This window comes from Oncorhynchus mykiss, chromosome 9, assembly GCF_057628025.1.
Source record: "Oncorhynchus mykiss isolate SJ-2025 chromosome 9, ASM5762802v1, whole genome shotgun sequence".
Classification (NCBI taxonomy): domain Eukaryota; kingdom Metazoa; phylum Chordata; class Actinopteri; order Salmoniformes; family Salmonidae; genus Oncorhynchus; species Oncorhynchus mykiss.
In genome coordinates this window covers 14,154,593-14,167,828 of record NC_143030.1, presented here as the reverse complement: position 1 = coordinate 14,167,828, position 13,236 = coordinate 14,154,593, and the positions used below count along the sequence as shown (strand labels likewise).

Below are 13,236 nucleotides of genomic sequence, written 5' to 3'. Positions count from 1 at the left end.
TCCAATGCTGGCGAGCTTTACATCACTACAGCCGAGACTTGGCATTGCACATGGTGATCTTAGGCTTGTGTGCTGCTGCTCAGCCATGGAAACCCATTTAATGACGAACAGTTATTGTGCTGACATTGGTTCCAGAGGCAGTTTGGAACGCTAGTGAATGATGCAACCGAGGACAGATGATTTTTACGCGCTTCACGCTTCAGCAGTCCCGTTCTGTGAGCTTGTGTGACCTACCACTTTGAGGCTGAGCAGTTGTTGCTCCTAGAGGTTTCCACTTCACAATAACAGCACTTACAGTTGACCAGGGCAGCTCTAGCAGGGCAGAACTTTGACAAACTGACTTGTTGGAAAAGTGGCATCCTATGACAGTGCCAAGTTGAAAGTCGCTGAGCTCTTCAATAAGGCCATTCAATAAGGCCAATATGTCTATGGAAACTGCATGGCTGTGTCCTCGACTTTATACACCTGTCAGCAACAGATGTGGCTGAAATGTCCAAATTCACTAACTTGAAGGGGTGTCCACATTAGAGGTCGACCGATTATGATTTTTCAACGCCGATGCCGATTATTGAAGGACCAAAAAAAGCCGATACCGATTCAAATCGGACAATTGTTTTATTTATTTGTAATAATGACAATTACAACAGTACTGAATGAACACTTATTTTAACTTTTATATAATACATCAATAAAATCAATTTAGCCTCTAAATAATGAAACATGTTCAATTTGGTTTAAATAATGCAAAAACAAAGTGTTGGAGAAGAAAGTAAAAGTGCAATATGTGCCATGTAAGAAAGCTAACATTTAAGTTCCTTGCTCAGAACACGAGAACATATGAAAGCTGGTGGTTCCCTTTAACATGAGTCTTCATATTTTCCCAGGTAAGAAGTTTTAGGTTGTAGTTATTATAGGACTATTTCTCTCTATACCATTTGTATTTCATTATCCTTTGACTATTGGATGTTCTTATAGGCACTTTAGTATTGCCAGTGTAACAGTATAGCTTCCGTCCCTCTCCTCGCCCCTACCAGGATCACAACGACAACAGCCACCCTCGAAGCAGCGTTACCCATTGTTCCACAAAAGCCACGGCCCTTGCAGAGCAAGGGGAACAACCACTCCAAGTTTCAGAGCGAGTGACGTTTGAAACACGAAAGTGCTGTTTGAATGAATGTTTATGAGCCTGCTGGTGCCTACTATCGCTCAGTCAGACTGCTCTATCAAACCATAGACTTTGTTATAACATAACACACAGAAATACGAGCCTTAGGTCATTAATATAGAGTAGCCTAGTGGTTAGAGCGTTGGACTAGTAACCAGAAGGTTGCCAGTTCAAACCCCCGAGCTCACAAGGTAAAAATCTGTCGCTCTGCCCCTGAACAGGCAGTTAACCCACCATTCCTAGGCCGTCATTGAAAATAAGAATGTGTTCTTAACTGACTTGCCTAGTTAAATAAAGGTATTAAAAATGTGTAAAAAAAAAAAAAGAAAAAACTGCCAAATCGATGTCCAGAATTTCCGATTGTTATGAAAACTTGAAATCGGCCCTAATTAAATCGGCCATTCCGATTAAATCGGTCAACCTCTAGTCCACATACAGTACCTGTCAAAAGTTTGGACACACCTACACAGCCCAATAAAAGTAATAAACACACTAAAATATATTTTATATTTGAGATTCTTTAAAAGTAGCCACCCTTTGCCTTGATGACAGCTTTGCACACTCAACCAGCTTCATGAGGTAGTCACCTAGAATGCATTTCAATTAACAGGTGTGCCTTGTTAGAAGTTCATTTGTGGAATTTATTTTCTTCTTAATGCGTTATTGCCAATCAGTTAGGTAGGGGTGATATACAGAAGATAGTCTTTTACCAAATAGGGTTAAGTCCATATTGTTGCAAAAACAACTCAAATAAGCAAAGAGAAACGACAGTCCATCATTACTTTAAGACATGAAGGTCAGTCAATGCGGAAAGTTTCAAGTGCAGTTGTAAAAAACAGCAAGCACTATGATGAAACTGGCTCTCAGGAGGACCGCCACAGGAAAGGTGCATTAGAGTTACCAGCCTCTGAAATTGCAGCTCAAATAAATGCTTCAGAGTTCAAGTAACAGACACATATCAATATCAACTACAGAGGAGACTGTGAATTTAAAATTATTTTTAAATTGTACCTTTATTTAACTAGGCAAGTCAGTTAAGAACTAATAATTTTTTTCAATGACGGCCTAGGAACAGTGGGTTAACTGCGTTGTTCAGGGGCAGAACGACATGTTTACCTTGTCAGCTAGGGGATTCGATCTTGCAACCTTTCGGATACAAGTCCAACGCTCTAACCATTAGGCTACCTGCCGTGAAATCAGGCCTTCATGGTCGAATTGCTGAGACACCACTAAAGGACACCAATAATAAGAAGAGACTTGCTTGGACAAAGAAACATGAGCAACGGACATTAGACCAGTGGAAATCTGTACTTTGGTCTGATGAGTCCAAATTTGAGATTTTAGGTTCCAACCGCCGTGTCTTTGTGAAATGCAGAGAAGGTGACAGGGTGATCTCCACATGTGTGGTTCCCAATGTGAAGCATGGAGGTGTGATGGTGCTTTGCTGCTGGGACCGTCTGTGATTTATTTAGAATTCAAGGCACACTTAACCAGCATGGATACCACAGCATTCTGCAGCAATATGCCATCCCATTTGGATTGCACTTAGTGGGACTGTCTTGTGTTGGACAATGACCCAACACACCTCCAGGCTGTGTAAGGGCTATTTGACCAAGAAAGGGAGTGATGAGTGCTGCATCAGATGACCTGTTCTCGACAATCACCCGACCTCAACCCAATCGAGATGGTTTGAAATGAGTTGGACCGCAGAGTGAAGGAAAAGCAGCCAAGTGCTCAGCATTTATGGGAACTCCTTCACTGTTGGAAAACCATTCCAGGTGAAGCTGGTTAAGAGAATGCTAAGAACTTCATCAAGGCAAAGGGTGGCTATTTGAAGAATCTCAAATATAAAATATATTTTGATTTGTTTAACACTTTGTTGGTTACTACATGATTCCATGTGTATTAATTCATAGTTTGTCTTCATTATTATTATATAATGTAGAAAATAGTAAAAATAAAGGAAAACCCTTGAATGAGAAGGTGTCCAAACTTGACTGGTAGTGTACGTTAGTATATATAGCGTATCATCGCAACAATTACACAAAAATGTTGCAACAGCATGAAAACTCCTTAGCTCTCGAACTCTAAGCCTTCTCCCTATTTTTCAGCCCTCAGCTTTCCCCACGACTAGGAGCTGTGACTAGGGGCTGTGGCTGTCACATTTCATCACCCGGTGACTGTCAAGCAGATAACTGTCGGTCTCACAGTAATTGACCGTTAATTAACATAAAGGCGTTTACCATCTCCTGGTTTTCACACAGCCACTGATGCAGATCTAAATCCATGTAATATAGCCTACACCTTCCCAATAAATACATGTAGTCTATTTGAGCCCTTATGTTAGGTCCTGAGTTCATTTAGCAGAGAAGATTTGCTTAGAATTCGGTGGCATTATTTTATAGTATGAAGAATACAATTGAACAAAGCTGAATAAAAATAGAAAGGATATTTTCTCCAAAATGATTTGAGGGATTGCGCACATGCGGCTATTCTGTGTTCAGTGTTAAAGAAATAGGTACTCCTATATGCTTAATTTGGAGTTATTAATGTAACTTTAGCTATATGTTTGGATTTTTAATACATTGTAAGGCTACATGATGCGACTAATGTGGCTTGAAAGGCACGAGTTCTGCTTAGATTTTTGCTCAGGCTGTACACACTTCATCAGTCTCTCATTCACAATTTGACAAGCCATTGACAATGTCGGCTTCATCCCCTTTGTGTACACTAAAAAAAAGCCATGCCTCCTGCTGCCAGTGGCCGTTGTGCCCATGGCCCAGAGTGCTGCATTGCGCCCTTCTCCCAGAGTGTTGCGGGCTCCGAAGCACCTCTCTCACTCACATGGCTCTCTATCACGTGATCTGGTCTTTCTCGCGGGCTACAAGTGACGACAGACACATCGGGGATGCAACAGCGCGTCCTTATCCAATTCTGAGGTGCATATTGAAGATAATGGATTAACTGTCTACTCATCAACAAGATGAGTAGGTCTAACAAACCGCAAAAGCACTAGCCTATGTCAATCTACTATCCTCCATAGTACAAAAGTTGACTTATTCTATTCTGTGCGAGAAATAAATATTCCAAACATAGTCTGGGACAGTTGTGGGATGCGATAGATCCCAAATCAATACAACCACAATGTGGCTGATAAAACAGATCAGGAGGTTTAGCTGAAAATGTTGATAAACTATCAGGCTATTTCTTCACATTATAAGAGCAGCAATGTACACATGGCAGTGGGCTATAATCGTAAACGTTCCATTAGCAGGAAAACACCATTATCAAAAGTGACCGCAAATGCGATTATGCATGTAATGCTTTTATTATAAAAGGTGCATTATTATGGTGAAAATGGTCTTCCCCAAACTTGAAACTCACACGCTGCTTATGCATGCCAGTTAGGCTCTACACACCCCTTGTAAAGCAGTTTAATGTGTTTCCTTTTAAAATAAGTTATTTGGGCTAGGCTACGAGGTGTGCAACTAAATAAATAAAGGCATTGTTTCCTTACGCTGGGCATCAATCAGAAGTGATATACAATTCACAAGTGATAGGGTCATATTGTCACCAATCACACTGTTATTGATTTCATCTAGTCTTTCCATTCACTAAATAATGTGTGTGTGAAATTTGTTTTGACTTAGAATGGACCATTATCATGCACCCGTCTCGAAACAGGAGCAGTGGTAACAATGACATGTCATCTAGGCACTTAAATAGCGAATGGAGGACGCTTTTTCCCTGGTTCATTTTGATGGCCAGCCAGGTAGGCTATACTCCTGTTGTAAAGAGAAGCAATGTGCTTAATATTCAGAAAGTTGAGATATAAATAGTATAGGCCTAGCCTATAGAAAGCTGATAGTATAGGCCTAGCCTATAGAAAGCGGATAGTATAGGCCTAGCCTATAGAAAGCTGATGGGATCCTGCTCTTAAGAGGCCATCACTCTGTTCTAAAGCATTGCATATCCTATAGAAATCTGATGAGAACCTATTTTTAATAGAGGCCATCACTCTGTTCTAAAGCATTGCATAGCCTATAGAAATCTGATGAGAACCTCCTCTTTTTAATAGAGGCCATTACCCTGTTCTAAAGCATTGCATAGCCTATAGAAATGTTGTGCAACATGAGCTCATGGGCTCTCATGAAGTCTTTGATTTCCGATGACATTTGCATTGTTGTCAGAGTGATTAGACGGACAATAGAGTGCTGAGTACCAGGCAGTTAGCAAGTTTGGTAGGCTACTAATGACCATCAGCAGCATCACAGTTTAGAGAAGCCTAATTACCGTGACTAAACGGTCACGTGGAATTTGACTGCCTTCATGGCTCAGCCCTACCAACGACTGGCTCATGTGAACTAAAATCCTGATGCTTTGTTTTAATGTTTGGAAACGTCAATAATCATTGATTGTGAGACGACATTTGAAACATATGGCCCTTATCTTTCATCAGCGAGAGAGAAACCTTCAAATACAAAAATGACTTACTGTAGCAGTCACAGATCCATACAGCTAGGGGTGCCTCCATCTGACCAAACCACACTTCTTCTGCTACACTTCCCGACTTCCACTTCCACACAGGTGTTCTGAGCATGCTAGATAGCTAGGGTAAACAGACCTATTCAGCTCACTACCATCTTTGGATTGAAATATAAAAACAAATAAACATTCTCTGCTATTTCAAATATTTCACCTGGTCGATATATCCGTAAAAATTTTTTGTTTTGCAGACACAGCCATCTGTGCCATCCAATAAGCCAGGCCTATAGTGGACTTAATTCTCTCTGGGCCCGCCGGGAAGGTTTGTACCTTCAGACACATGAAATGGTCCAAAATCGAAACACTTCCACTACCCGGCGCACAGTGCAGCTGAAACCAGCTGCATCTCTACCACCAACAGCGTGAGACGAATACAAAAACAAAATAGGAACGCAAGGCTTTATCGTTGTTGTTTTGTTTTTTTTTGCTGAAATGTTTGGCGATCGACTAGAAACGTCTTGGAGATGGACTAGTGGATCACGCTCAACCGGTTGGCGACCACTGGTTCTAAGCCAATCAGATGTTTCATTATTAAGTTGACAGTTGTTTAAGTTTCCACTGGTGGCCAATTTCAAAGCTGAAAAAAAACTTGTGTTGAGGCAACCCTCAGATAAACCCATTTTTTTGTACCTTCTCAGATAAGCGATCATACTTGTCGCAAAATCAAGAGATGAATGTGCCGATACATGCACATGATAACATACTTCATGAGCATTCATGACTACTTCTTGACAATTGAAAATGTGTTTTTCATGCTAGCAGTCGTGCCACTGTCACACAGGAGCAACATAACTGTGAACTACAAGATTATGGATTCAGAAATTCACACCTTACATTTGAATGTGTTTTGTCTTATTTTACTGGTAAATGAACATAGATGCCATTTTTGAAAATGTGATATTTATCTCAGGTGGGTTTAAAGGGAACAGCAGCACAAAAGGCATTCCCTCTATAAAGAATGTAAATTACAATAAAGCAATATTGTTCAAAACTAACTATGCATAATATCGGATTCTATTGTGTATATTTATTAGATTAAACTTTGTCAGCTCGGGGGATTCAATCTTGCAACCTTACAGTTAACTAGTCCAACACTCTAACCACCTGCCTCTCATTGCACTCCACGAGGAGACTGCCTGTTACGCGAATGCAGTAGAAGCCAAGGTAAGTTGCTGGCTAGCATTAAACTTATCTTATAAAAAACAATCACTAGTTAACTACACATGGTTTATGATATTACTAGTTTATCTAGCGTGTCCTGCATTGCATATAATCGATGTGGTGCGTATCATTGCGCTAATGTGTACCTAACCATGAACACCAATGCCTTTCTTAAAATCAATACACAGAAGTATATATTTTTAAACCTGCATATTTAGCTAAAAGAAATCCAGGTTAGCAGGCAATATTAACCAGGTGAAATTGTGTCACTTCTCTTGCGTTCATTGCACGCAGAGTCAGTGTATATGCAACAGTTTGGGCTGCCTAATTTGCCAGAATTTTACATGATTATGACATAACATTGAAGGTTGTGCAATGTATTAATGACCTAAGGCTCGTATTTATGTGTGTTATTATGTTATAACTAAGTCTATGAATTGATAGAGCAGTCTGACTGAGCGGTGTTAGGCAGCAGCAGGCTCGTAAGCATTCATTCCAACAGCACTTTTATGCGTTTTGCCAGCAGCTCTTCGTTGTGCGTCATGCATTGTGCGGTTTATGACTTCAAGCCTATCAACTCCCGAGATGAGGCTGGTGTAACCGATGTGAAATGGCTAGCTAGTTAGCGGGGTGCGCGCTAATAGCGTTTCAAACGTCACTCGCTCTGAGACTTGGAGTGGTTGTTCCCCTTGCTTGGGTAGCACTGCTTCGAGGGTGGCTGTTGTCATTGTGTTCCTGGTTCGAGCCCAGGGAGGAGCGAGGAGAGGAACGGAAGCTATACTGTTACACTGGCAATACTAAAGTGCCTATAAGTACATCCAATAGTCAAAGGTAAATTAAATACAAATGGTATAGAGAGAAATAGTCCTATAATTTCTATATTAACTACAACCTAAAACTTCTTACCTGGGAATATTGAAGACTCATGTTAAAAGGAACCACCAGCTTTCATATGTTCTGAGCAAGGAACTTAAACGTTAGCTTTCTTACATGGCACATATTGCCTCTGGCTTTCTTACATGGCACATATTGCACTTTCTTCTCCAACACTTTGTTTTTGCATTATTTAAACCAAATTGAACATGTTTTATTATTTATTTGAGGCTAAATTGATTTTATCGATGTATTATATTAAGTTAAAATAAGTGTTCATTCAGTATTGTTGTAAATGTCCATATTACAAATAAATATATTGTCCGATTAATCGGTTTTTGGATTTTTTTTGGTCCTCCAATAATCGGTATCGAAAAATTATAATCGGTCGACCTCTAATATTTATAGCCCAAACCATCGGCCTCAAAATATTTTGAGTAGACTTTGCTATTTTGTCTCTCAACATAAATGAGTTTTGTTCCCGTTAAGCCCAGTATGCTCCCATTTAGCCCAGTATGCTCCCATTTAGCCCAGTATGCTCCCATTTAGCCCAGTATGCTCCCATTTAGCCCAGTATGCTCCCATTTAGCCCAGTATGCTCCCATTTAGCCCAGTTTGCTCCCATTTAGCCCAGTATGCTCCCATTTAGCCCAGTATGCTCCCATTAGCTCCCATTTAGCCCAGTATTCTCCCATTTAGCCCAGTATGCTCCCATTTAGCCCAGTATGCTCCCATTTAGCCCAATATGCTCCCATTTAGCCCAATATGCATTGAAACACAGGGATAGTGTGTTGATCTCTAATATTCAATGAACATAAAAATGTTTTTTTTGTTCAGATTTAAGTTGATTAAAACACACAAAAACTACAGTTAAGGATATTATGCATATAGTCATGGTGCCTTAACCAAGATTAGAAACCTCTGTACTCTCTCCAAGACATTTGGGGTGGACAGGTGATGCTGAGAGAGAAGAATTAGTTCAGGGTTGAGGGATGTAAGATCTACAAGTAGACAAAAATGCAAACAAATAAGGGATAAGAAGATTACTATTGGGCGACTAATCATGCAGTTAGCGCCGGGGCATTGTCATATTTTTTGTTTTCCATTCATCCAGGCAATTCCATTTTTTGGTCCAACTACTTTTTTTAAGACACAGTTTTTAAAATCTCCCTCTACTGTCTTCAGATAGGCTTTAGGAAGACAAGTTGAACAAATTAACAAGAATAGTAGTACAGCAAATGTGAATCAGCTTTCAGATAATTAATTGAAAGTTGTTATGGTCTTTGTGCATGGCTTCTTATCCATAGAGGGACCTGGGTGGTGTTCTAACCAATTAATTACACACCTGATTCAATTAATCATGTATTGAATGAAGTCTATGATTAGTTGAATCAGGTGTGTACTGGTTGGCAAGAACAAAAATCTAACTCTACACTGCTCTCTGTGGGTACGATTGGACACACCCTGTTATAAGTGCTACTTTCACGATGAATAGCAATGATCAGTTTATTTGAATAACTTTAGGGGACATTTATATACTTATACTTTAGATAAAATGTCAGTTTTGAACATTTAAATGAATTGAAATGGATTATTCAGTGGTTGGCTAATTTGAAACACCAATGGGCTTAAGGGTACCCATTAAGCCCAGTCCAGACTTTACACATTTCAAATATTTTTATGGTTTATGATTGTTTACATCTTGGAACTCCCTCTTCCGGATCCGGGAGAATTGTCATTGTCATCAACTGACACTAATTAGCATAACACAACGGACAAAAAATATTACTCGAAAATATTCATGTTCATGAAATCACAAGTGAATTATATTGAAACACAGCTTAGCCTTTTGTTAATCACCCTGTCACCTCAGGTTTTGAAATGATGCTTTACAGCCAGAGCAAGACAAGCATTTGTGTAAGTTTATCGATAGCCTAGCATAGCATTATGCCCATCTACCAGCAGACGGCTTGGTCACGAAAATCAGAAAAGCAATCAAATTAAATAGTTTACCTTTGATGAGCTTTGGATGTTTTCACTCACGAGACACCCAGTTAGACAGCAAATGTTCATTTTCTCCCATAAAGTACATTTTTTATAGCCGAAATACCTCCGTTTGTACTTCACGTTTGGTTGAGAAATCCACCGGAAACTGCGGTCACGACAACACCGAAAAATATTCCAAATTAGATCCCATAATATTGACAGAAACATGGCAAACGTTTTTTATAATCAATCCTCAATGTGTTTTTCAAATATCTATTTGATAATATATCAACCGGGACAGGTGGCTTCTTAGTAGGAAAGAGAGAAACAATGGTCGCATTTGTCTATTACGCACAAATCACTCTGAGCCTCCAGCTGACCACTGACGCAATGTTGTCATTCAGGCTCATTTTTCAAAATAAAAGCCTGAAACTATGTATTGACACTAGACACATTAGGGAAGCCATAGAAAAAGGAATCTGGTTGATATCCCATTCACTGCTCAATAGGGACGCATAGGAACACAGAGCTTTCTAAATAAGAGTCCCCTCCTGATTGGATTTTTCTCAGGCTTTCGCCTGCAATATCAGTTCTGTTATACTCACAGACAATATTTTTTACAGTTTTGGAAACTTTAGAGTGTTTTCTATCATAAACTGTCAATTATATGCATATTCTAGCATCTTGTCCTGACAAAATAGCCCGTTTACTTTGGGAACGTTATTTTTCCAAAAATGAAAATAGTGCCCCCTAGTTCCAAGAGGTTTTTTAAGTAAAGTCATAAAGCTTCATATGAGAGATTCATCTTTCATTTTAACTCTATTTTTTTTAAATACAAAATCAGGGCAGTATATTTTAGAAATGTCTAAACTTTTATTTTAGTGGACTAAATACGTGCACTTACCCTAATTAGCACAGGTGGTCGCTTCTGTCCGTTTCCTGTAAACAAGAGCTGTAACATGGAGATATGGCAGTGTGGGGACACTAAACCCTATGAAAAAGGTGTGTATCAATTTAACCTTTTGTATTTCAAAAATGATTTCTTGCTGATGTGCTTCCAAAACGTACCAAAAGAGATGTGTTAATGTTCAGACCAAACGCCATGGCTCTTAACAAAACTTCCCCCGTATGGAAGACACCTTCATCCAATTACTTATGTGTAATGTAAGGGAACTGAGAGTCGTGATCAATGGCTAGAAAACTCCAACTTTCAATGTGTATCCAGTCAGTGGGCAAATAGCAACAAAGTAGCATGGGAATGTCCCAAGTGAAGTGAAACTTGCAATGCAACAACATGAGAAATGAATCAGTCATGTTTTGAATTAAACCATATCACTAAGATTATATGAAATAATAATTTATGGCTAGCCAGACTCCCCAAAATCCAGTAGTGTTAGCTGCAGTGGTGTAAAGTAAGATAAATTAATTAAGATAAAATACTTTAAAGTACTACTTAAGGTCGTTTTGGGGGGTATTTGTATTTTACTATTTATATTTTTGACAACTTTCACTCCACTACATTCCTAAAGAAAATGTACTTTTTACTACATACATTTTTCCCTGCCACCCAAAAGTACTCATTAGATTTCTAATGCTTTAGCTGGACAGGAAAATGGTCAAATTCAAACACTTAATCAAGAGAACATCCCTGGTCATCCCTACTGCCTCTGATCTGGCAGACTCACTAAACAGAGAACATCCCAGGTCATCCCTACTGCCTCTGATCTGGCAGACTCACTAAACAGAGAACATCCCTGGTCATCCCTACTGCCTCTGATCTGGAGGACTCACTAAACAGAGAACATCCCTGGTCATCCCTACTGCCTCTGATCTGGCAGACTCACTAAACAGAGAACATCCCTGGTCATCCCTACTGCCTCTGATCTGGAGGACTCACTAAACAGAGAACATCCCTGGTCATCCCTACTGCCTCTGATCTGGAGGACTCACTAAACAGAGAACATCCCTGGTCCCTACTGCCTCTGATCTGGCAGACTCACTAAACAGAGAACATCCCTGGTCATCCCTACTGCCTCTGATCTGGCGGACTCACTAAACAGAGAACATCCCTGGTCATCCCTACTGCCTCTGATCTGGCAGACTCACTAAACAGAGAACATCCCTGGTCATCCCTACTGCCTCTGATCTGGAGGACTCACTAAACAGAGAACATCCCTGGTCATCCCTACTGCCTCTGATCTGACAGACTCACTAAACACACATGCTTAGTTTGTAAATTATGTCTGAGTGTTGCAGTGTGTCCCTGGCTATCCGTAAATTAGTGAAATTATTTACACTTTTACTTTTGATATTTTAGTATGTTTTAGCAATAACTTATATGTACAACCAAATACGTGTAGACTTGTATTCAAGTAGTATTTGTTTTGCTGGGTGACTTTCACTTGACTTTAATTTTCTATGAAAAATGTATCTTTCCTTTTACTCAAGTATGACAATTGGGTATTTTTTTCCACCACTGGTTAGCAACATTAAATGTCCCAACAAACTCGCCTAGTTGCCCCGAAGCTAGTGAGGCGTAGAATAAATGGAATGCGAAACTAGCTTCAATGTGTGTGGGGGGGGAAACCATTCTGTTCAACCCTAAATACGTTACGGCACGAATAACATTTTAAACACAAGCAATAACTACCAACTGAACTGAATTCATCCAAATGAAGGCTTCAAACAGACGACAACCCAACTTTTACAACTTCGCCCCTGCCCCATTCCAGCGCCAACGCTCGGGTCAGTGCATAGACATCATGGAGCGAGTCGCGACCAGGAAACCGCGAAGGCCAGAAAAACAAACCGATAGATACTTTAGAACTCAAATAACACAATTTCTTTCGTCTCAGCACAATGTAACATCAACCAACCGCTGTCGAAAAGCCCACAAAAATGTCTACGCCGTGGTATTTTCCTCGTGATTTATGTTACTTACCCACAAACTGCTATTCTCCGTTCCCGAATTTTGTCGGTGTGTTTTGCACCGCTCTCAGGAAGAAGAACTTCACCCAGAGTCACGTGCGGAGCTGTCATGACGCGGATTGGACGGTTGTCAATTCGGACCCTGCAAAGAGTTTAGGGAGTTGTATTTTTCATTGGTAAATGGTAAATCCTGATATTTCCAGCTATAATGGTTTGTGGATGTTTTTTCCGCGGCTATGTTGTATTCATGTGTTTATTGATATGAAATATAGACAAGGAAATTGACATTGTTTTCTGTTGAAATATAACCGAAAGTAGGTAGGTGAAGTCTAAGCTCAGCTATTATAGCTTATCATATCTTATATTAACCACAGGAGGCTGGTGGGATGAGCTAGAGGAAAACAACCTTACTGTAATGGCTGTAATGGAATAAATGGAACATAAGTTTGATGTGTTGGAAACCGTTCCATTCATATCATCCCAGCCATTATCAAGGAGCCCGTCCTCCTATAGCTCCTCCCACCAGCCTCCCCTGATCTTAACATTAACCCCTAAACTCATTAGGCCTATTACTCAGC

At 39.9% G+C, this 13,236-nt stretch overlaps 1 protein-coding gene across 4 annotated transcripts in view; it reads right to left on the bottom strand.

The window, feature by feature from the left end:
• The window catches only part of LOC110531442 (myotubularin), a 56,379-nt gene extending 43,610 nt beyond the window's left edge, over positions 1-12,769 (bottom strand). For 2 of the 4 annotated variants that reach the window (XM_036987307.2, XM_090183511.1), the window contains exon 1: positions 12,672-12,769. Coding sequence is in view for 1 of the 4 variants with exons in the window: in XM_090183511.1 (XP_090039637.1) it covers positions 12,672-12,769 (98 nt within the window). In the remaining 3 variants the exon portion in view is untranslated. The remainder of the gene's footprint in view (positions 1-12,671) is intronic. The other 2 variants (XM_036987309.2, XM_090183510.1) reach the window with 2 other exon arrangements.
• Positions 12,770-13,236: the final 467 nt, after the last annotated feature.